This window comes from Lithobates pipiens, unplaced genomic scaffold, assembly GCF_037356315.1.
Source record: "Lithobates pipiens isolate NorthernLeopardFrog02 unplaced genomic scaffold, aLitPip1_a1.2 Scaffold_18, whole genome shotgun sequence".
NCBI lineage: Eukaryota > Metazoa > Chordata > Amphibia > Anura > Ranidae > Lithobates > Lithobates pipiens.
The window spans coordinates 151973601-151999878 of record NW_027507758.1 but is presented as its reverse complement, the minus strand read 5'-3'; the positions used below and the strand labels follow the sequence as shown (position 1 = coordinate 151999878).

Sequence of the window (26278 nt, the reverse complement as noted above, 5' to 3'; positions counted from 1 at the left end):
CGCCCTGGGTGAAGCCTGTGTGGGTTATGTTTCCGGGCCGCCTGCCACAGCTCCCGGCCGGGGGTGCCCCCGGACGGTTTGCGTCACCCGGTCATCCCATCACCGATTTGTGTATCTGAGCAAGTAGACATGTACTTGGGGTAAGGTTTATTCATCCTTTCCACATTCATGTCGCTTATCATTTTTATCACATTATTGATCTATTATTATTCTATCACAGATTCATTACGCCTTGCTCCTGATGAGTGGCTCAAAAGCCACGAAACGCGTAGAGCTATAAACTGTCGTATTCTTACCATCATTTACTTGAGTCTCAAGTTATTATTGTATTATGTCCATTTATTGACCTAGGGAGGCAATAGGTCTTGCAGGTTTTATTGTGTTAAATATTTTTACCCAATCCTTTGCTGGTGAATTTTGGAATCTGATTGTTAATCTACCATGAGTAATTGATGATATTAACAAGTGTAAATGTTGATCTTATGATATTAATGTTACATCTCTGTATCTGCTTATTATGTATGTATTACTGTCATAATCAATTAAATTCCTATATACTCACCAATCAACTCTACAGCTACCTTTTACTTCATATAAAGTCCCGCCCCCTTGCTCTCCTCCTTCTCAACAAATTGGGATGGAAACTTGTGACCTTACCAGGTCATGGTTTCACTCAAAGTCCCTAGGGATGGAATTACATGACCTTTACCAGGACATAATTTCCTTAAAGTCCCTAAAAACCTTCATTTTTTGTCATTTAACTAATTAGGGATGGAAGTACTTAGTTATGCTCTATTTGCTTATCTTTACTACATTCTTGCAAATTATTGACCTTCGATTTAGCCTCCCTTGTTCTTATCCAATTATATTATTTAAATTTAAGTAACCTCTCAAAATTTCTAGAACTCATATTTATATAATTTTTTATATATAATTAAGTCCCTTATAGACATGTGGTCTTGGCCTATTTACACCGTTGGTGTGTGGTGTGATCGGACTGCCGTGCCGCCCGGTTCTGTCCTTACTTCCGGGAGTTGCGTCGCGCTCTGCGGACCTCCCCCTGCCCCCGCGTCATCCTATGCCTGGGGGGGTGGAGATCCCGCACAGCGCGTCGACGTCACGGTCCCACGCTGAACGCGCAACGTCACTCTGACGCCGCCGCGTCCCTGCACGTGGAGCCTACATCCGCGGGCGGACTGGGGGATGTGTAGCCATTCGGCCGGTGACTTGGTCAGCCCGGCTGCTAGCCCATCCTCCTTGCTTTCCGCCATGCGTCGTGGCGTTGATGGGCATTCCCTGGCGACGCACATGCAGGTATTTTCCTGGGCAATGGCTGGCACTCGAGGTTGCCTGCACTTGGGTTCACACACAGTCAGGGTTTTCTTCTGCCTCTTCTCCCATATATTTTTCTAAATACAGGTAATGGTGCACCCTTCACTTTCCTTACACGGTTCACACTTCCATTATTGGTCTTCTATGGATAAGTTTCCTATCCATTTTCTTTATGCATGTTTTTGGATCACTTTCTCACCCCTCACTTTTGCTTTTGTCTTTGGGATACCTTCACTGTCCCACCCTGCTTACCCTTTATCAGCACGGGCTCTTTTGCCCATTACTTTCTTTTCACCTTTCCCTTTGGGCACTTTTCTGCTCACTTTTACATTCTTATCCGCTCCATCACCTATTTGTTCCCCCACAGGAGTGCCTCGTTAGTTCCATGCCCGCCCTGGGTGAAGCCTGTGTGGGTTATGTTTCCGGGCCGCCTGCCACAGCTCCCGGCCGGGGGTGCCCCCGGACGGTTTGCGTCACCCGGTCATCCCATCACCGATTTGTGTATCTGAGCAAGTAGACATGTACTTGGGGTAAGGTTTATTCATCCTTTCCACATTCATGTCGCTTATCATTTTTATCACATTATTGATCTATTATTATTCTATCACAGATTCATTACGCCTTGCTCCTGATGAGTGGCTCAAAAGCCACGAAACGCGTAGAGCTATAAACTGTCGTATTCTTACCATCATTTACTTGAGTCTCAAGTTATTATTGTATTATGTCCATTTATTGACCTAGGGAGGCAATAGGTCTTGCAGGTTTTATTGTGTTAAATATTTTTACCCAATCCTTTGCTGGTGAATTTTGGAATCTGATTGTTAATCTACCATGAGTAATTGATGATATTAACAAGTGTAAATGTTGATCTTATGATATTAATGTTACATCTCTGTATCTGCTTATTATGTATGTATTACTGTCATAATCAATTAAATTCCTATATACTCACCAATCAACTCTACAGCTACCTTTTACTTCATATAAAGTCCCGCCCCCTTGCTCTCCTCCTTCTCAACAAATTGGGATGGAAACTTGTGACCTTACCAGGTCATGGTTTCACTCAAAGTCCCTAGGGATGGAATTACATGACCTTTACCAGGACATAATTTCCTTAAAGTCCCTAAAAACCTTCATTTTTTGTCATTTAACTAATTAGGGATGGAAGTACTTAGTTATGCTCTATTTGCTTATCTTTACTACATTCTTGCAAATTATTGACCTTCGATTTAGCCTCCCTTGTTCTTATCCAATTATATTATTTTAATTTAAGTAACCTCTCAAAATTTCTAGAACTCATATTTATATAATTTTTTATATATAATTAAGTCCCTTATAGACATGTGGTCTTGGCCTATTTACACCGTTGGTGTGTGGTGTGATCGGACTGCCGTGCCGCCCGGTTCTGTCCTTACTTCCGGGAGTTGCGTCGCGCTCTGCGGACCTCCCCCTGCCCCCGCGTCATCCTATGCCTGGGGGGGTGGAGATCCCGCACAGCGCGTCGACGTCACGGTCCCACGCTGAACGCGCAACGTCACTCTGACGCCGCCGCGTCCCTGCACGTGGAGCCTACATCCGCGGGCGGACTGGGGGATGTGTAGCCATTCGGCCGGTGACTTGGTCAGCCCGGCTGCTAGCCCATCCTCCTTGCTTTCCGCCATGCGTCGTGGCGTTGATGGGCATTCCCTGGCGACGCACATGCAGGTATTTTCCTGGGCAATGGCTGGCACTCGAGGTTGCCTGCACTTGGGTTCACACACAGTCAGGGTTTTCTTCTGCCTCTTCTCCCATATATTTTTCTAAATACAGGTAATGGTGCACCCTTCACTTTCCTTACACGGTTCACACTTCCATTATTGGTCTTCTATGGATAAGTTTCCTATCCATTTTCTTTATGCATGTTTTTGGATCACTTTCTCACCCCTCACTTTTGCTTTTGTCTTTGGGATACCTTCACTGTCCCACCCTGCTTACCCTTTATCAGCACGGGCTCTTTTGCCCATTACTTTCTTTTCACCTTTCCCTTTGGGCACTTTTCTGCTCACTTTTACATTCTTATCCGCTCCATCACCTATTTGTTCCCCCACAGGAGTGCCTCGTTAGTTCCATGCCCGCCCTGGGTGAAGCCTGTGTGGGTTATGTTTCCGGGCCGCCTGCCACAGCTCCCGGCCGGGGGTGCCCCCGGGCGGTTTGCGTCACCCGGTCATCCCATCACCGATTTGTGTATCTGAGCAAGTAGACATGTACTTGGGGTAAGGTTTATTCATCCTTTCCACATTCATGTCGCTTATCATTTTTATCACATTATTGATCTATTATTATTCTATCACAGATTCATTACGCCTTGCTCCTGATGAGTGGCTCAAAAGCCACGAAACGCGTAGAGCTATAAACTGTCGTATTCTTACCATCATTTACTTGAGTCTCAAGTTATTATTGTATTATGTCCATTTATTGACCTAGGGAGGCAATAGGTCTTGCAGGTTTTATTGTGTTAAATATTTTTACCCAATCCTTTGCTGGTGAATTTTGGAATCTGATTGTTAATCTACCATGAGTAATTGATGATATTAACAAGTGTAAATGTTGATCTTATGATATTAATGTTACATCTCTGTATCTGCTTATTATGTATGTATTACTGTCATAATCAATTAAATTCCTATATACTCACCAATCAACTCTACAGCTACCTTTTACTTCATATAAAGTCCCGCCCCCTTGCTCTCCTCCTTCTCAACAAATTGGGATGGAAACTTGTGACCTTACCAGGTCATGGTTTCACTCAAAGTCCCTAGGGATGGAATTACATGACCTTTACCAGGACATAATTTCCTTAAAGTCCCTAAAAACCTTCATTTTTTGTCATTTAACTAATTAGGGATGGAAGTACTTAGTTATGCTCTATTTGCTTATCTTTACTACATTCTTGCAAATTATTGACCTTCGATTTAGCCTCCCTTGTTCTTATCCAATTATATTATTTTAATTTAAGTAACCTCTCAAAATTTCTAGAACTCATATTTATATAATTTTTTATATATAATTAAGTCCCTTATAGACATGTGGTCTTGGCCTATTTACACCGTTGGTGTGTGGTGTGATCGGACTGCCGTGCCGCCCGGTTCTGTCCTTACTTCCGGGAGTTGCGTCGCGCTCTGCGGACCTCCCCCTGCCCCCGCGTCATCCTATGCCTGGGGGGGTGGAGATCCCGCACAGCGCGTCGACGTCACGGTCCCACGCTGAACGCGCAACGTCACTCTGACGCCGCCGCGTCCCTGCACGTGGAGCCTACATCCGCGGGCGGACTGGGGGATGTGTAGCCATTCGGCCGGTGACTTGGTCAGCCCGGCTGCTAGCCCATCCTCCTTGCTTTCCGCCATGCGTCGTGGCGTTGATGGGCATTCCCTGGCGACGCACATGCAGGTATTTTCCTGGGCAATGGCTGGCACTCGAGGTTGCCTGCACTTGGGTTCACACACAGTCAGGGTTTTCTTCTGCCTCTTCTCCCATATATTTTTCTAAATACAGGTAATGGTGCACCCTTCACTTTCCTTACACGGTTCACACTTCCATTATTGGTCTTCTATGGATAAGTTTCCTATCCATTTTCTTTATGCATGTTTTTGGATCACTTTCTCACCCCTCACTTTTGCTTTTGTCTTTGGGATACCTTCACTGTCCCACCCTGCTTACCCTTTATCAGCACGGGCTCTTTTGCCCATTACTTTCTTTTCACCTTTCCCTTTGGGCACTTTTCTGCTCACTTTTACATTCTTATCCGCTCCATCACCTATTTGTTCCCCCACAGGAGTGCCTCGTTAGTTCCATGCCCGCCCTGGGTGAAGCCTGTGTGGGTTATGTTTCCGGGCCGCCTGCCACAGCTCCCGGCCGGGGGTGCCCCCGGACGGTTTGCGTCACCCGGTCATCCCATCACCGATTTGTGTATCTGAGCAAGTAGACATGTACTTGGGGTAAGGTTTATTCATCCTTTCCACATTCATGTCGCTTATCATTTTTATCACATTATTGATCTATTATTATTCTATCACAGATTCATTACGCCTTGCTCCTGATGAGTGGCTCAAAAGCCACGAAACGCGTAGAGCTATAAACTGTCGTATTCTTACCATCATTTACTTGAGTCTCAAGTTATTATTGTATTATGTCCATTTATTGACCTAGGGAGGCAATAGGTCTTGCAGGTTTTATTGTGTTAAATATTTTTACCCAATCCTTTGCTGGTGAATTTTGGAATCTGATTGTTAATCTACCATGAGTAATTGATGATATTAACAAGTGTAAATGTTGATCTTATGATATTAATGTTACATCTCTGTATCTGCTTATTATGTATGTATTACTGTCATAATCAATTAAATTCCTATATACTCACCAATCAACTCTACAGCTACCTTTTACTTCATATAAAGTCCCGCCCCCTTGCTCTCCTCCTTCTCAACAAATTGGGATGGAAACTTGTGACCTTACCAGGTCATGGTTTCACTCAAAGTCCCTAGGGATGGAATTACATGACCTTTACCAGGACATAATTTCCTTAAAGTCCCTAAAAACCTTCATTTTTTGTCATTTAGCAGTAAGACACTAGTGGAGTGTTTTGATTGGATATCAGATAGCGACCGTGATTGGTTAACTGCAGTTTGGAATGGTAAAATAAAGATACACGTCTTTATTTTCAGATGCATTTCAGAATTGTTTTAACATACATTTAAAAAAAGCTTTATTAAAAAAGTTTTAATAGTAAAAGAGTGCCATCTGAAGATTGAATTACCATAATTCATAATGCATTTGGCTTGGCATAATGTATCCTTAAAGTGCTCACTGACTAGGTTTAACGCCATTCCTAAAGTTCACATACCAAGCCTTCTTTTAAATTAAACGCAATAATGGTATATTGATTTACCTCTCTGCTGTAATACACCATTCGTCTGCAGATTTTCCTGAGGAAAAAGAACGAGCAATAAATGAGCTCATTCAATGTGGACTGCGGAGCATCATATGACTTCTAAGAAGTGGCCATTAATTCATGTCTTCTATCTGACATTGAAACCTGAATTGTAACAACTTATTCACACTAGAGTAAATAAGTATGACATCATGGCTCATGCCTGTAGGAGACTTTCATGATGCAATTACTCCAAATCTCAAATAATATGTCACAATGTAAGGCCAGCAAGGGTTTCATTCAGGGTGTGCTGTGTTAAGCAATAAAATGGTCTCGTTCAGTTTTCTTTATCAACTACTTTATCAAGTACTCACATATCCCACCCTCCCCCATTTATTCTGCATCTTGCTGTATACTCTCTAAACCAGGGATCCTCAAACTAGGGCACTCCAGCTGTTGCAGAACTACGCATCCCATGAGGCATTGTAAAACTCTGACATTCACAGACATGACTAGGCATGATGGGAATTGTAGTTCCTGAACAACTGGAGGGCAGTAGTTTGAGGATCCCTGGTCTAAACCATAAGTCATGGGATTCCCATAGCTTGTACAAACACTCAGACAAGTGGGGGAATCACAGGGGGCATGCACTCAGAATGGGAGCAAAACATTACCGGGTCTTGGAATTTAGAAATAAAAATGTTTGTTAGAGGTTTTTCTTAATAAAAATGCTTTAGGGTAGAAGGAACAGGCACTTGAAAGATTTGTAAGTGCTTCCTTTCACTGCTGGTCAAATACCTGTGAAGCAGTAATGGAGGCATTCAAAGCAATAAGACCATTTTGTTAGATTAAGAGGTACACAAATATTTTGTATGAGTGAAAAAATGTTTTTCAAAACATTTATACGGTAATATATTTAAATTTTTCCCATATTAGCTTTTTGTTTTAAATGGGGAGGACCAGTCAAATTATTTTATCTAGTTTAGGGAAGAATGAGGAAGGTTTAGAACTCTTTTACTTGCTGGCCTGCCTTCTGACCACTGTCTCTATGGTACAATGTGAAGGGAAATGTAAATTAAATTTCCAGTTTTGACCCTGGGACAGTAAATGAAGGGAAAAGGGAGATTGAGAGAGAGAGAGATACTTCCTGGGGGGAAGAAGACTTTTAAAGAACAAATATCTTTTATCTGTTTTATTGTAGCAGAGTGTCACTCTACTTGCCATGCTTTTAGGCAGGCTCAAGGTTCCCATAGTCTCCCAGACTTCTGGAGAGGCCCAGGAGATATAGTTTCCCCTGTTTCCTGCCTTAAGGGGTTTAGAGAGGCCGCACCTAATGAAACAAAGGTGTCTGGGCATGTGATTTGCAGCTATGTCTATAGTTATGCACTGTTAGTCTTGACAAGTAGGACACTGGGCAGGAACCCAATAGAACATAGCTTCGTATGGAAGACCCAGTCACTGCAAAGCAGAGTATACTTCTCCAATTTCTACTAGAGTACTGCCCTTCAAGCAGGGTGGCCTGGTGGCTCCAGTCACTTGTCTGTGCTATCCATCCTGGGATCCCTTCAGCTGTTCACCTGTGTTGCCAAACCTAGCCTGGACTTTGCTGTGAGGCACTTTGGCTGTAAGTATAAGCACAAGTAGCTGTTTGTGTATTGTTTACTGAATTTGTTCTTTTTCTCCACTATAGAGCCATATAGGGACTGTGATGTACTTACACCTACTGCTTTGATTGAGCCTCAGAAACATTACTTTGAGAAAATCTTGTTTGAACAGTTTCATAATCTTTTTAACTTTGTTCTGTATTGTAAGTATGCATACTCTTTGCCATTCAGACCCTGTCTACATTGTTCATCCTACTCTGCATATATTTATTAAACTTCAAGTTACAGTTACTCTGTCTGATCATTTAGTTGATTCCTCATACTCTTAAGCCCCGTACACACAATCAGATTTTTCAACGGGAAATATTCAGGCTGTTGGCAGAAAAACTGACCGTGTGTATGCTCCATCAGGCAATTATTGTCGGACTTTCCGCCAACAAATGTTGGATAGCATGTCTTCAAATTTCCGCCAACAAATGTGTGTTGTCGGATTTTCCGATCGTGTGTACACAAGTCCGTCGGACAAAAGTCCAAAGTGCAAACACGCATGCTCGGAACCAAGGACAAGCCAGAAGCAGTCGGTCTTGTAAACTAGCGTTCATAATGGAGAATTAACATTAGTGACGGGGAAAATTATGAAATCTTGAAATGCATCGCACATTCTCTTTTTCTTTAATGGGATAATAATATAGCTGCTTTGCTGGTGAAACTGATGGATTTATTGTAAACACATTTTCGAAGGCTTTTTTTTCTAGTGATATCAAGAAGAATATTATTATGCTTTTTATTTTTTTATTTGGGCATGTTAACACAACACCATTATCCAGTTGTTTATAAGATCAAAGATACAACTTGTTAATTTTACATTGTATGTTTTTTTAAATGTAACTGCCTACTCCCAAAATGTCATTTGAAGTAAAACACATAGTCAAGTATTATTCTACACAATTTTTTATTGTGCATTACCCCCCCTAGTGGTATTCCCGAGTCTGGCTCGGGGTGAAAATGCAGTACCATTAGCGGTAACCCTGAGCCAGACTTGGGATCGCATCGCTGGATCCAGGATGAGTTTACTTACCTTATCCCCTGGATCCAGCGATGTCCCCCCCCCCCCTGTGCTCATCCTCCACTCGATCTATCACGGAGCCAAGCTCCATTCCCTGCGAGCGTTGCGAGGGGACGGAGAACGGCACCAAATTCAAAAAGTAAAACTCACACATTACATAGAGTATAATATAATCTTACAGATGACATTGCTGTATGTAATGATTTCACATCCCCTTTGTCCCTAGTGTTCTGCCCAGTGTCATGCATGTAGTTTTATATTATAAAAACTGTTCTTTATGCCTGGAAACTGGAGACGTCCATCGCAACCAAAACTGTCCCTTTACATCAAAAGTGGTTTTAGACCAGCTAGAAAACAGCGATAATAAATTTGAATTACTCGCAGAATTGAGCGATAGAGATTTGTGGGGAGATCCGTCATCAAACACGGAACAGTTATGACAGCAACAATTATGCAACTGAGCAAATTTCTGTGTTTTTAATTTGATTACATTATTGAATAATTTTTATTATTATTATATTATTATTTGGTATAATTATTTATAGTTATTTATTATATTACAATTTATGATTTCATTTTTCAAACTTTATCATACCCAGGATGTCTACTAGACTCTGGTTTGGACAGATTTAAGTGAGTTATTCCTAAGAATTACAGGACTACAATATAAAACGCCAAATTTCCATGCAAAATAACTGTACCGCTTTCAGCACCTAAAATCTGAAATAATCATACCACCAGGGAGGTTAAAAAAAAATAAAAGAATAAAATTAGACATGCTATCTGCCAATAGAACTTAACCAAAAAGTGCATTCTATGCATCCAAAAAATTGAGAAAATATACCAAATCAAATCATTATTCAATCAAAAAAATAATGTCAAAGCAATAACTCCATGGCCAATAATAAATAACATGTTATCTCCGCAACATGTCTTCTTGACAAACAGCCATTCGGAAATGAACTGAAAAGCACGAAATGAAAAACACAAACTAAAAAGAGCTAAATGAAAAGCGTGAAAAGAAAAGCGCAAATCAACACTTACCAAACTTCTACTAACATTAAATTAGCAGAAGGAGCCCAAAGGGTGCCCAGGATGGGAGATCCCTCCTGCGGACGTCATATGATAATGGGCGGGATGGGAAGTGGTTAAACTTGAGAGTGCAAAATCTGGTGCAGCTTTCTATAGAAACTAATCAGCTTCCAGTTTTTTTTTTTTTTTTTTGTTAAAGCAAACTGCATAGGTGTGAGCCAAGCCTCATATAAAATCAACCCCATGGTTTCTATTGTGCAGCCATAACACATAGAGCTTAATTTAGAAAAGCATGCTTTAATGTGTTATTTGCTTTATTTTGGGATCAGAAATTCATTTTTAAATGTATTCAAGACATTGATCAGCCAAATTAATATCATAAATATTAGCTTACCAAGCTTTTGTATTTGGACTATAAAAGTAAATCACAAGGACTTTTGCATAGGTTATCACTTCTACTGCCGGCTCTTGCCTAGTTAGCACTGTGAGTTTCAATGAGGTGTCTGTTGAGGACAGAAGGAAAATACGGGATTTGAGGTGGTGATAAAGGGACACTCCTTAAGATAAAATTAATGATTAATGGGAGACTAAGGTCTTGTGCATTTTATAGGCATTTTATTGATAAAAATATTATTCCACATTAATGAAATTATGTGAAATTAACATCTTTAGGAGAGAATTACCAAAGTAAAAATAGTTACAATATCTAATCAATCTATGTACAGTGAGTGAGTTTCCTTTGAACATTTCTATTATAGGAACTACTGTGTACTGACATATCTATCCTTGAACACATATGACCCCAGGAAAAAGTTTTTTTGTATATGTTTGTGGAATGTAGGGTTGTGTGAGAGGTTGAGTGGTGCACCTGTGGATTTTGACTTTTGTCTCTTGCTTTTTCAGATTAAAACTGGGCAGTTGTAGAATAGTCGCTCACAGAAGCATTTGAACTGCAAATTGCTGGCTGAGCCTTGCTTAACCCTGTCCTGACACTTGCCATTTCCCAGGGCTTTATCCCCAAGTTTTGTACTTACCTATACACCTGCCTGCTTGCCCATCTCCCTTTTCCCTTTCTATGTTACCTTGTTCTAAACTTCCCTCCTAGTTAACCTCACATCACTCTTTTCCTTTCCTTACATTCATCATGGGATGGGGGCTAACATCACCACCCCCCCACCACCACCACCATTTGACCCATTAGGCATATCCTCCTACATTTCGCTGTCTCTTTTTTACCTTCCTTCCTTCCTTCCTACACACTTGTTTTTCCCTAGGTTCCTTTCTCTATTCACACCTTACCATTGGTCCCCTCTCATCACACGCTACCAGCAGCAGTCTTCTCCATTTTTCTTCTTTTTTCTCACTTTTCCTCTCTCATAGAGTAGTCTCCCTTTTAGTACATTACTGCCTGATAAATTACCCATGTCAGATTGACTGACATCATGATTCTATTCAGCTGAATCCAGTGACCTGCTTTCTCTCTACCTAGCCTTCAGGCTTTTGCCATCATTCAGATGATACATATTTTGACATCCTGCCTCTCAGATTTCTCTTGTAAATTACATTGTATTGTTACATCACTGTGCTGTTGTCATATATGGTCACTGTACCTATTATGCATTGCACTGTATTTTCATACTGTTTGTACTGGAAAAGAATGAAAACTGAACATAAAGAATGCATAAAAATCTGGACAGCCATTTATGCTTCTTAGTTTAACCCGAATGGAATGTATTTATAACAATACCAAAACAAACATATGTCTAAATCAGCCTTTCTCAACCAGGGTTCCTCCAGAAGCGGCTAGGGGTTCCTTGAGCTGTGGCTGATTTACCTCCTGTTTGATGGTGCCTACAAACTTCTGAGCCAATGCCAACGATCTTTATAGCTCTCTGCAAGCCCTTGTACACACGGTCGGAGATTCCGACAATCAAATCCATCGGATTTTGTCCGAAACTGTTGCATACACACGGTCGGACAAAGTTGTCGGAAAATCCGATGTGATGACGTTATTTCGCTACGACGGGACTACGTTCACGCTAGTAGCCAATAGCTTTGGTGTAGGAATTTGATCTGAGCATGCGTGGCACTTTGTCCGATTGGAGCATTTTGTCGGAAAATTTTACCAACAAGTTGGAAAACTTGGTCCGTCGGATACTCCGACGGAAACAGTTCGATGTAGATCACACACAGTCGGAATATCCGACAAAACGGTCCGATCGGACACATTCCATCGGAATCTCCGACCGTGTGTACAAGGGCTAAGAAGGCTATTCTTACCACCACTGTAAAAAAGGGAATTCTTCTCACTGACCACCAAAGTAATGGGGCATTGTTCCCACTGACCCCCAATGAATGGGTTTTTATCAGGGGTTCCCCGAGACCTGAAAATTATTTTAAGGGTTCCCCTGGGGTAAAAAGGTTGAGAAAGGCTGGTCTAAATGTTGACTATTTTTGGGCCAGACTGGGCAAAGGCTATAATTTGTGTAGGTTCCACAGGAGATTTATATAATTCTATGCAGGTAAAACATTAATAATGTCAACAGTATAGCAGCCATCACCTATTACACCTGCCAGTCCGAGCGCACCAGGACAGTAAAAAGTGTCAGCTACTGTGCCCAAAATAATCCAACTAGAAACTCATAATATATACTCTTCAATATCCTGCTTGCAAAATGGACCATCGTGGCTTTAACGTTATATAAAATGTAAATTTATATACAGTAGATGGAGCCATAAAGTTATAAATACATATAAAAAGAGCCATAGAGCAACTTATTACATGTAATGATTATATTTGGTATGTGTATCCTTTATCTTTTTTTTTTCAGTTGCTAATGTTTATATTTTTCTGCACATTAACATGCTGGCCAATCTTTCAAGCAAAATGGGCAGTGAAAAGGGTTGAGACACTCTGCCAAGAAAAAAAAAGGTTTCTGCAATTGTTAAAACATCCTTGGCAATGTTATAGTTTATGCTACTCCGTCACTTTTTGGTCCCCATGTAAATGTGAAAAAATATAAACAATAGTGTGTGAAATAAAAATAAGGCTTTGGGTTTGATCACTGCATGCACGTATGATCTGCATACTGTTATATTTTTACAGCAGTGTTCATATAAGACATTCTTTTCATGATTTTCTCTTTAATCCATTAACGATGAGTAAGCATGAGTAAAACGTGGATGAATGTTAGTTTTCAACTCCTAGAGAGTCTGATGCAATATCATGCAATGTTAAATGTGTTCTCATCTGCTAAGGTTGAGGCTGGGAATATCTGAAAGATGCTATCAGAACTATTCTAACAATCAAATACTATGCAGATCCATATCAAAACAAACTGTTACATAAGATGGTAAATGTTCAGCACTTAGCAAATAAAACCTACTCTTGATCATTACATGGAACCTTAAAGCAACATAAAACCCAAAAGCAATAATTTATTATATTACAGTTTACAAATTCCTGGATGTGATGGCTGCATTAACTTTTTTTTTTTTTTATGCTTTCTTGTATTTACGTCTGGTGATCCAGCTAGTAAGCCTGTTGTTTCTCAACAGAACAACCTCAGTTACATGGATGAGACAAACCATTTAACTCTGGCTCGGGTGCTTAAAATGATCAGATTTTATTTATTTATGTAAAATTTTTACCTTGAAAGGAAAAAAAATGTTCGTTGTAACTGCTTATAAAGTATTAGCTGGAGTTCAACTTCAATATTGTTACTGTATTTAAATCTACTAGTACATCTAACTCTCCAAAATCTCATAACAAATGCCTACCAACTGCAAAACCCAATGAGACTTCCTCAGTGACCAGCAAGGGTACTTTCACTGAGCTGGAGGATGGCAGTTAGTAAAGCTTAACCATTAAGGTAGGGTAACTATGTAAATTAGAGAAGGCGTATTATATACTTTTCTAGTTTGCAAAGGACAGATCAGAAACCTTGTAATGGCTGTTCTTAGACAAGCCATTTAGGCTCGATTCACACTACTGTGATGCAATTTTGCTGTGATTATCAGTGACAATTATGTAGTGAAACTTTGATGCAATTTGGCTGTGTTTTTGCATATTCTATGGAGCCAAGTCACACCGTGAATCACACCAAATCACACTGTGCTCAGTCGCATTCATGAGAATGGGCACCATTGAAAATAATGTAAAATCACACAAGTGTGAACCAGCACTTACTGTTAAAAAATTTCAATTGCAGCAGCAATCCACAATATTTAATTGTGAACGTAGAAATCTTGCACGAAAACTTAAATACTTCCTTTGCATCCTTTCAGGCTAACCCCATCCCAGATGCAAAAACCCAATTGGATAAGGCCTGACTGGAATACGATCTATTTCTCACTGAATCTGCTGACAAATCCCTACGCTGTTCTAGACATGTCTTCTATATGAAAACCAATAAACCTGATACATTACTGGTGCGCTCACTCAAATCCTTAAACAAACCAACCAAGCCAATCTGACTTAAATTGTCAAACAACATCGACAGTAGTAACCCAGTCAAAATAGTTCACAAATTCTGTTCCCACCTAGCCTCCTTATACTTGTCAGCAAACTAATTTAACCCTACCGAAGCCGACAATTTTTTCTCCCGTATAAACCTACCCGGGCTATCTCGAGCCCAAAGAAGCCAACATGAAAATCCTTTCACAATAGAAAATCAATCTAACACAATCAAAGAACTAAAATTTAACAAAAGACCGGGCCTTGATGGATACTCAGTCACTATACTACAGGACATTCACAGAGACCCTTTCTTCTATCCTTACCACTGCCTTCAATGTACTCCAACATGGATACTCTTTCAGACAGGAGACACTGACGGCAATAATCTATATGATCCCTGAACCCCACTCTGACGACACCTCCTGCATGAATTACCAGCCCATCTCCCTCCTAAACCTTGATATTAAAATCTTAGCCAAAATTTTAGCAACTCGCCTAAGCAGAATCATTGGCAGTCTTATACATCACGATCAGGTGGGCTTCATGCCTATACGCCAAGCAAGCGGCAATGTACGCCGGGCAGTTCTCTTAGCACATATAGCTAGAACCCGCTGCATTCCTTCTTGATTTCTCTCTCTTGATATCAAGAAGGCCTGTGATTCTGTTTCCTGGCCCTATTTACATTATACCCTCCAGAAATAAGGTTTTGGCCCTCACTTTGCCAAATTGATTGCCGCACTTTACGACAAACCCCAAGCATACATAAAATACGCAGGTTATAAATCCGACTCCTTTATTATAAAAAGAGGCACACATCAGGGTTGCCCACTCCCCCCCCTTTTATTTGTCCTTTTAATTGAACCACTAGCTCATCTAATTAGATCAGACCGATGATAACCAGAATAGAATTAGGAGTCTACCGACACAAATTATGCCTATTTGCAGATGACATCTTGCTATTTCTATCAACTCCACAGGTCTTAGGCCCCAACCTCTTACAGATTCTTAACAGGTTTGCCACCATCTCAGGCCTAACAGTCAACCCTAAGAAATCTCTAGCACTGAATATCTCCCTTTCCAATGTGGAGCTAGAGTCAGCACAAACTGCGCTCCCCTTTACCTGGGCAGTGAAAACAATCCCATATTTAGGGATTCACCTCACAGCCTCTATCTCAGAACTTTTCTCTGCTAACTACCCACCAAACCTGAGACAGGTAGCAAACCTGATGGAGTAATGTTCCTCTCTCCCATTATCATGGATAGGCAAAATCAATGTTAGAGAAATCATACCCAAACTACTATATTTGTTTAGAGCCCTACCAATCCCAATCCCTGCCTACTATACACGGCTTGTGCAAAAACGAGCAGCGACATTTGTCTGGGGCTCATCCAAACCCTGCATACCTGAGTACACACTCTACCTCCCTAAAATCTGCGTGTGCCTCCGCTATCCCAACAGCAGCCCACATTGCCAGCCTACCCAAATACCATGTAACGCATCAAATTCCCTTATGGGTGACGATAGAATAAGTAGAATGTGCCCCCTATCGGTCTCTAACTTACTATGGCTGCATCAAAAATACCGCCCTAGACTACACAACTACTCTTTTTTGGGATAGACTCAAATTTAACTATCACCTGCAATGCCCTCACAACCCTCTCCTCTCCTTCCTCAAAAACCCAGCCTTCTACTGTGCCTGGGACTTCCCTAAGGCATTCAATGCATGGATATCTTTGGGCTTATAAAGACTACATAAATTAGTCATGACTACAAATTTCATCCCCTTCCCAACTCTTTGCGAGACCTTCGGTTTACCTCAATCAGGACTTTCAGATACCTCCAAATTAAAAACTATTACATGCCCAATATAAGCACAGACCCCCAATTCACTAGCTTTGAATCAACATGATTCACATGCTAGAGGACTGATCTCATTCCTCTATTCCCAGATCCTAGTCAAACCTGACTCAGGCAAACCTTCTTACACCCAGAAATAGGAGGCGGACCTTGGCCGTACCCTTGACATTGCAGACTGGTCTGAAATCTGGTCAGCAACCAAATCATACTCTCCTAAGGAATCCAACTATAAAGTACTGACCATTAAATTGACTGTTTATAATTCTCATGATATTTAGAGGCGTGACTCTCTTTATGTATCATTTGTTTATAAAGAGGAATGATACCAATGCCATGAAAAAAAAAAAATGTAAATGATCTTTTCTACATGTTAGCTAGCCATTCAGTACAAACTAACAAGTTCAAAGGATAGGCCATTCTTTACCAGAGCAGTGTGAAATACTTGATACTTCTAGGTAGGAAGTAGCATGTTACCCTGTCCCCGATGGTCTGTCTGATCACTGTCACATGGGGGTGGGGGTCATGAGCCCTGTGTAAGCTCTAACACAGGCCAACTTACACAGTGATTTTAACTTGGGACTCCAGCAGGTGAATTGGGCGGCTGGACAGTGCAAGGAAGTTTCGTAGCAGAAGAGGTAAACTATCAAGAGAGCTACAGTATCTTTTGGGGCAAATGATAGCTTTACTTTAAGAAAATGAAGGAAATGGGGAAATTGTGGAGGAGTGCTTTTTTCACATTTTCCAACTATGTTTTACAAAGGAATAACTCTGTTCTTATTCAACTAAGAATGCAGTTTCAAATAAGGTACTTCATGGCTCATCCTTAGGATGCTGATCGACCTTTTTTCTCCTATTACAGTGCCTTGAAAAAGTATTCATACCTCTTGAAATTTTCCACATTTTGTCATATTACAACCAAAAATGTAAATGTATTTTATTGGGATTTTATGTAATAAACCAACACAAAGTCACACATAATTGTGAAGTGGAAGAAAAATGATAAATGGTTTTACATTTTTTACAGATAAATATGTTAAAAGTGAGGCGTGCGTTTGTATTTCAGCCCCCCTGAGTCAATACTTTGTAGAACCACCTTTTGCTGCACTTACAGCTGCTTTGCACATCTAGAGAGTGACCCAATTCTTCTTTGCAAAATAGCTCAAGCTCTGTCAGATTGGATGGAGAGCATCTGTGAACAGCAATTTTCAAGTCTTGCCACAGATTCTCAATTGGATTTAGCTCTTCACTTTGACTGGGCCATTCCAACACATGAATATGCTTTGATATAAACCATTCCATTGTAGCTCCATGTATGTTTAGGGTCGTTGTCCTACTGGAAGGTGAACTTACGCCCCAGTCTCAGGTCTTTTTCAGAATCAAACAGGTTTTCTTATAAGATTGCCCTGCATTTGGCTCCATCCATTAACTCCGACCAGCTTCCCTGTTTCTGCTGAAGAAAAGCATCCCCACAACATGATGTTGCCACCACCATGTTTCACGGTGGGGCTGGTGTGTTCAGGATGATGTGCAGAGTCATTTTTTCTGCCACGCATAGCTTTTTGCTTTTAGGACAAAAAGTAAAATTTTGGTCTCATCTTACCAGAGCACCTTCTTCCACATGTTTGCTCTGTCCTCCACATGGCTACTCGCAAACTGCAAACAGGACTTCTTTTGGCTTTTTTTCAACAATGCCTTTTTCTTGCCACTTTTCCATAAATGCCAGATTTGTAGAGTGCATGACTATAATATTTATTCTGTGGACAGATTCTCCCACCTGAGCTGTGGATCTCTGCAGCTCCTCCAGAGTTACCATGGGCCTCTTGGCTGCTTCTCTGATTATTTGATTTGATAGTTGGACGGCCATGTCTTGGTAGGTTTGCAGTTGTGCCATACTCTTTCCATTTTCAGATGATGGATTGAACAGTGCTCCGTGAGATATTCAAAGTTTGGTGATTTTTTTTTATAACCTAACCCTGCCTTGAACTTCTCCACGACTTCATCCCTGACCTGTTTGGTTTGTTCCTTGATCTTCATGATGCTGTTTGTTCATTAAGGTTATCTAACAAATCTCTGAGGGCTTTGCAGAACAGCTTTATTTATACTGAGATTAAATTACACACAGGTGGACTCTATTTACTAATTAGGTGACTTCTGAAGGCAATTGGTACCACTAGATTTTAGTTAGGAGTATTAGAGTAACGGGGGCTGAATACAAATCCACACAACACTTTTCAGGTATTTATTTGTAAAAAAAATTTAAAACCATTTATCATTTTCCTTCCATCTCATAATTATGTGCCACTTTGTGTTGGTCTATTACAGAAAATCCCAATAATTTAGGTTTTTGGTTGTAATATGACAAAATGTGGAAAATTGCAATGGGTATGAATACTTTTTCAAGGCACTGTAAATTCAGGTAAACTTGAGAAAGCTTCTATCTTTCTCACAATTTACAAAGAATTTCTGTTGTTATTTTGTCTGTATTTGAAAGATTTCCCCTCACTTCATGTCACTTTAGGTGAGAACAAGTGAGAATCTAACTCGCCTCTACCAAATCCAAAACGGCAATTGTTTTTGCAAAAATTGTAAAAATAACTGTCCTTAAACTATATATTTCCCGAAAAAATCTAAAAGACCAAGTACCCAGTTACTCAATAAAATCTGGGAATGTAAACTTTTCATGAGTGGCATTCTGATGACTTTCTCTGAGCCCTGAGACTGCTGCTGGGCACTGCCTACTTGTAACATTTTATAGTATTTCTCTACGCTACCCCCCCCCCCCGCTACATAAAGGTTGTGCCATGAAATTGGCTAGTCACATTTCCTAGCAAGTTCAAGGGTGCATTGCAAATTAATAAAAACTTATTTATGGATGTAAAAAAGAAACTAAGCATGTAAAATACTTGATTTTTGTGCTTTTACCTGTAGTTCCTTTAAGTTGGTGACATGGCCTCTTTGAAGAAAAGTTGGCAATGTGCATTACGTTGTGTGTTAACATGTTAAATTTTGATGGGCTGCCCATGGCACCAAAATGCCCCAATAAAAGTGCATGCTCTTTTCTCTAATGCAGCAAACCACACCATGCGCTGTGGTGTAGTGCAATGCACGTTTGTTGTTAAGGTGCATTGGGGTGTCATTAAGAATGAATGGCACGGCAGTGCACCAACGTACATAATGAGTAAGCACAGTAAGTGCAACATAACAGCCTGAACCCAGCCACCATGTTTCATGTCACGCATATAAGCATTTTTGTGATGCCCGAATAAATGTATTTGATATTTTAACATCAATAAACCATGGCATGAATAAATTCATATTGAAGTTCTTTGAGGATGTAGTGAGTAAAAGTGTAAATACAATAAACTTTTTTTTTTATGTTTGCATAGGGTTGGGAAAGGTTACAACCCTTGTTAAGTTTTATAGCTGTGTCTCCAAAATAAGAGAGATTCTTGACTTTAAAGTGGCTCTAAAGCCTGAATTTTTTTTTTTTACCCTAATTCATTCTGTTCATTAAGAAAAAAAACCTTTGTTTAACAGAATCTCCCCATACCCCCTCCCCTTATACTTACCTAAGCCCATTCCTGATCCAGCAAGGTGCACGAGAGCTGAAGCTCCCCTGGCTCTGTCTCTCCTCACTGGACCAATTGATAGCAGCAGGAGCAGGGGCGAGCCCCTCGGTCTGTGTTAATAGACTCAGACATAGGAATCAGCTTCCTTTCAGGGCAAGAGGAGGAGATGGGAGCACCAGCGGGGGGACCCCAGTAGAAGAGGATTGGGGCTGCTCTGTGCATTGCACATAGGGAGGTAAGTATGACATGTTTATTACTTTATTTGAAAAAAAAAGAACCTTTAATATCACTTTCATTGACATTGCTGGGCACAGGAATAAAAGCCTTAGCCCTTGTACACACGGTCGAAGATTCCGACAACCAAATCCATCTGAGTAATTCCGACGGATTAATTCTGGAAGAGGTCCGGAAGTGATGTTGCATACACACGGTCGGACTAAGTTGTCGGAAAATCCGATTGTACATAACGTGATGATGTTATTTCGTTAGGACGGGACTACGTTCAGGCTAGTAGCCAATAGCTTTGGTCTAGGAATTTGATCTGAGCATGCGTGGCACTTTGTCTGTCGGAGTAGGCTACACATGATCGGAGTATGTCCGATCGGAGCATTTTGTCGGAAAATTTTACCGGCAAGTTGGAAAAGTTGGTCCGTCAGATATTCCGACGGAAACAGTCCGATGCAGACCACACGCAGTCGGAATATCCGACAAGATGGTCCGATAGGAAACATTCCGTCGGAATCTCCAACCGTGTGTACAAGGGCTTACAGAAGCTCTAACTTTCTGAATTCTTCCTAATAGTTTGGCTAAAGTTCCCCTTTAAACAGTAATTTATGGGTTGAGTTACTAAAGCTGGAGAGTGCAAAATCTTGTGCAGCTCTGCACAGAAACCAATTACCTTCCAGATTTATTTATTTTTTGTCAAAGCTTAAAGAGGTTCTAAAGCCAGAAGGTTTTTTTTATCTTAATGTATTCTATGCTTTAAGATAAAAACCTTCAGTGTGCAGCAGCCTCTCAATATTTACCTGAGCTCCATCTCGATCAAGTGTTGTTGAAGGAGAGACTTGGCTGTCCCTCCTGATTGGCCGAGACATAGCAGCGGGAGCCAATAAAAAGTCAAAGTCAATGAGCCAATAAGGAGACAGAGGGGACGGGGTCGAGCTACGGCCCCCTGTCTGAATGGACACACAGAGCAACGGCTCAGCTCGGGAGCTCCCATAGCAAGCTGCATGCTGTGGGGACTCTCGGCAGGAGGGAGGGGCCAGGAGAGCCGATGATGGACCCAAGAAGAGGATGATCTGAGCTGCTCTGTGCAAAACCACTGCACAGAGTAGGTAAGTATGACAGGTTTGTTATTTTTATCATTTTTAGGATTGTTATTCTTCAACCAAAAAAAAAACATAAGACTTTAGTATCACTGTAATTGAACAAGCTGAAGTTAGAAGCTGATTTCACTACCATGCACAGTTGCACCAGATTTTGCACTATTCAGGTTTAGTAAATCAACCCCTTATAATTCCTTGAAATTGTAAAGTGGTAAATATAAAAGTTAGTAGAATAAAGCCTACATCCTAGAACTTTCATCTGCTCTAAAGCTGAACTCCAGACAGATATAAAAATCCACACTTTTTTAAATGCATTTGAAATGCAGTACTCTTACACGAATCATTATTGATATCATCCCCTATAGTGCTCCATAGAGCAGCTCCCAATAGCTGAAAGAATGAGCATCCACTCTCTGGACTAATCAGACTCTGCTACATACATGGACATATGCCAATACAGCTCATGATCAGTTGAGTGAAATCACCTTATCAGTCTGTTGCTGCTCCTATACTGTCTAATCACAGGCTGGGGAAGATTGGTGACCAAGCTGTATTGCTTAAAGTGGAGTTCCAGGCAAAAAAACTCACTCTCAAACAATTGACCCCCCTCGATTTTGGAGATTTTTTTTATTTTTGGTACCTTTTTTGCATTTTTCTTCGGGACTTCTGTCCTATGTTACCGCAACGAGGTCTGTCACTTCAACAGTTGCATTCGGCCCTCCTCCTCCCCCCTGCTGAATTATGGGACCTGTGAGTGTCCCAGAAGACGACGGGACCCTTCAGAAAGCACTGTGCGAATGGTTCACTGTCAGTTTCCTCTATCAGCAATGCCGGCATCTGCACCTGAGGCCGATGGATAGATCGGCTTGGGGTACCGACATCGTGGGCTCCCTGGACAGGTAAGTGTCCTTATATTAACCTCTTGCCAACCAGCTGCCGTCGTTATATGGCAGCAGGTTGGCGTGGCTGTGCCAACCGCTGTAGGTGTATGTCGGCTGTTTTAAGAGGTATAGGGGCTGTAAACAAACAGATTCCTATTCTGACAGGGGCATAGTGATCAGGAACAGCAATCTCCCTCTACTCCCAATTAGTACACTCCCCCCTACAGTTAGAAACACCTCCTTAGCGAACACTTAATCCCTTGATCGCATCCTAATGTTAACCCCTTCCCTGCCAGTAGCATTTATACAGTAATCAGTGGTTATTTTTAGCTCTGTTCTCTGTATAAATGTTAATGGTCCCAAAAAAGTGGCAAAAGCGATCGATCTGTCCACTGCAATGTCGCAGTCCCACTGAAAATCGCTGATCACGGCTATTACTTTTTTTTAACAAAAAGAATCACCGCCATTACTAGTCAAAAAAAAAATTCATAAGTATATCCCCTATTTTGTAGATGCTAAATGTTTTGCGCAAACCAATCAATATAAGCTTATTTTTTTTTTTTTTTTTTACAATAATATGTAGAAGAATACATATTGGCCTAAACTGATAAAGAAATTAGATTTTTTTTTTACATTTTTAGGATATTTATTATAGCAAAAAGTAAAAAATATTGGGGGTTATTTACGAAAGGCAAATCCACTTTGCACTTGAAAGTGCACTTGGAAGTGCAGTCGCTCTAAATCTGAGGGGTAGATCTGAAATGAATGGAAGCTGATTTTATCAACCAATCATGTGCAGCGCTAAAATGCTGTTTTTTATTTTCCTTGTATGTCCCCCTCGGATCTACAGCGACTTTACTTTCAAGTGCACTTGCAGTGCAAAGTGGATTTTCCGTTAGTAAATAATCCCCATTGTGTTTTTTTCAAAATTGTCACTCTTTTTCTGTTTATTGCTCAAAAAATAAAAACTGCAGACTGATCAAGGTGATCAAATACCACCAAAAGAAAGTGCTATTTGTGGGAACGAAAAGACATACATTTTGTTTGGTTACAACGTCGCACCACTGCGCAATTGTCAGTTAAAGCGACGCAGCACCATATCACAAAAAAAGGCCTGGTCAGGAAGTGGGTGAATCCTTCTGGGGCTGAAGTGGTTAAAAGACAGCAGCTACAGTATTTGTATCACTTTAAAAAAAAAATTCCTGGGCTGGAATTCTGCTTTAAGGGCAGTGCAAAAATGTTAGGTCACCAGGCTGGCTATGTTGCCTAGAAAGACTTGTAATTCTCAAAACTACAAATACTTTGGCAGCTACAACAGCTCATATTATGCATTTAGCAGTTTTGACAGAAGTAATTGCAAGCATAAATAGACATAACTCCAGAACTGACCTTGTGTTGCTTCCACATAATCCCCAGTGCTTTCATCTCATGCTTGGCATGCTTTCCTTCCTGCTGACACTGGTAGCACACAGGTGTCCTACAATGCAGACAATACATGCTGTAGTTCTCCAGCTCATGGTCAGTGCAAGTTGGGAATTTTCTTGTGAGGTTGGGTGGCGCTACAGCTGTGCAGACTGGCTTTAGTCTGTTGGTGCTGGAAGGTGCCAGCTGAGCGGGTGACACCAGCCTGTGCTTGGCGAAAGGTCCTCTGGTAGGGTGACACTTTTTCTGGCAGGAAGAACAGTAAAGGACATCACATTGCTCACACATCACCGCGGCCTCTGCTGGGTTGGTGTCACACAGCTGACACCTAGCATGGTTCAGTCCTCCAGCTGCCTCCAGCGTTCCGCTGCCCTCTGAGTCCGCCTGCGCTGCCCCGCGTTGCTGCTGATACCTCTGCACTATGGTCTCCAGCAGTCTATTGCGCTGAAAGCCCCGCAGTCCCCGCTCATCCAGGGAGGCGCTGCGGTGACACTGCGGACAGGTGATGGAGGAAGAACTACACAGGCTGCCATGTAGACCTCGGGAGGAGGCTCCAGCCGAGCCCCCCAAGCTTGGGGCAGGAGCCGGAGGCAGCACCCTCACCCCATTAGGTGATTTGAGGCTGGGGGTGTAGGAGCCGTAGCCGCTGTCTGTCTCGCTGTGCAGGCTCATCTTATCCAGGTATTCCGGGTAATCGTAGTCTGCTCCCATCAGCAGCATGGGCCTGGCCGCATGAGGTAGGTGCTCGCTTTCTGGGGTCTGCACTACAATGGTGCGGGCACAGGGCAGGCACACGTTGTGTGAGCAAGGCAGGATCAGCGGGTCCCGGAAAAAGGAGCCACAAACCGGGCATTTCAGCTCTTCCTCCATGGCTGGTGTGTGTATATGTGTGTATGTGTGTGTGTGTGTGTTGGGGAGGGGTCTTCTTCTATAGCCTCTCCTTTACATACACTGATGTCATGAGAAGAGACAGGGCCAGACCCACTCAATAAAGCTCTACACAGATCACAGGCAACCGAGGGAGCAACGCAACATAGACAATGAAGAACAAGCCAAGAGGTGGGGAGAAGCGCTCATGTACGCCTGGTGATAAATTCCAAGCTCGGCATAGGAAACAATGAGCTAGTAGGTGTCAAGAGAGAAACGCATAGTGTGTCAAAATAAAGGCATGCAATGGGGGGGAACAAAGAGGACATGGAAGGGAAGGAGGTAGGGATGGCAGGGACAGGATTGCCTGCCTTTGCCAGTGCTGAGGTCCTCTTCTTCTCTACACGCCTCCTCCACAGACAGAATAAACGCGGCTAGGTTCAGCACCAACGGACACTGCCTTACTGCTAGATTCAACACCAGCGGACAGCCCCTTACTGCTTACTTCAGCGCCCAGGGACAGCACCTTACTGCTTGCTTCAGCGCCCAGGGACAGCACCTTACTGCTTGCTTCAGCACCACAAGCCAGCGGACAGCGCCTTGACTGAGACTGAATGGATACGGCTGGTTTCAGCACCACAAGCCAGCGGACAGCGCCTCACTGCTTTAGCGCTACACATCCAATGGAAAGCGACTAACTGCTAGATTCAGCACCACAAGCCAGCGGACAGCGCCTTGGCTGAGACGGAATGGATACGGCTGCTGTCAGCGCCTCACTGCTAGATTCAGCACTACACATCCAATGGACAGCGCCTAGGCCGAGACAGCATGGACGCTACTTGATTCAGCACCACACGCCAGTGGACAGCGCCTCACTGCTAGATTCAGCACTACAAGCCTGCGGACTGCTCCTTGGCCGAGCTAGGTTGGAGGCTGCTTGATTCGGCCCCAGGATCCAGCACCACCGGACAGCTCCTTGGCCAACACAGAATGGACGCTGCTTGATTCAGCACCGCACACCAGCGGACAGCGCCTTGGCCAAGCCGACAAGTTGATCCTCCTTCTTCATCAAGCCGACACCTGAAAGTCTCCGCTTTTCTAGAAAAATAAAAAATAAATCCTTTTTTTTCTCCCTCTGTGATCTCTCACCAGATAACCTCATAAAACCATCCAGCCGGGCAGTGATGAGTACAGCTGTTTTGATTTGCCTGGCAGGACAGATGAGAAAAGGAAAGGAGGAGAGAGAGAGGAGGAGGAGGAGGAGGAGGAGGGATCTTGCCGGGGGGAATAAAAATAAAGAAGAGGGAGGGAGCAAGAATGAAATGCTGTTGGCAAATAAGTGTGAGGCTTGCTACAAATAGCCCTGGCCTGAAGATTAGGCAAGATATCTCATCTAACCCGAGTTCATTATTCATCTACATAGCAACGGTTTAAGTCTGTGAATTTCATTCATCAGGCAGAAATTTCCTTCCCCTGTGTAATAGTAGTTTGAGTACACAGGATTGTCATGTCAGTTCACTAGCAAGCTGCATAGCAATGGGTTAGGTCTGTGGATTTCATTCATCAGGCATCATTTTACTTACTCCATGTAACAGTCTTTTTCGTACATAGGATTGTGCTGTCAGATCATTACTAATCCACATAGCAAGAGTTTAACTCTTTGGATCATATTTAGCAAGCATCTTTTTTTTTTACACCATGTTTTAGTATTTTTTATACATAGGTTTATGAAGTAGGTTCTTTATTATTCTACATAGCAAGGGTTTAGGTCTCTGTATTATCATTAATCAGGCAGTAATTTATTTCATGTGGCTTACCCCATGTAATAGTATTTTCTATACATAGGCAGGGCTGGTGCAAGGATTTTTGACACCCTAGGCGAAACTTAATTTTGCCGCCCCCCATTGGCTCCACCCCTCACTCCACCCCCTTTGCCGTGCTCATGTGACAGGAGGTG

At 41.9% G+C, this 26278-nt stretch overlaps 1 protein-coding gene across 2 annotated transcripts in view; it reads right to left on the bottom strand.

Annotated features, from left to right (window-relative positions):
* Positions 1-25563, bottom strand: part of TRIM67 (tripartite motif containing 67) — a 109320-nt gene extending 83757 nt beyond the window's left edge. For both annotated transcript variants that reach the window (XM_077486277.1, XM_077486278.1), the window contains exon 1: positions 23422-25563. In XM_077486277.1, the coding sequence (XP_077342403.1) occupies positions 23422-24324 (903 nt within the window). In that variant the 5' untranslated portion in view covers positions 24325-25563. The remainder of the gene's footprint in view (positions 1-23421) is intronic.
* Between the last annotated feature and the right edge of the window lie 715 nt (positions 25564-26278).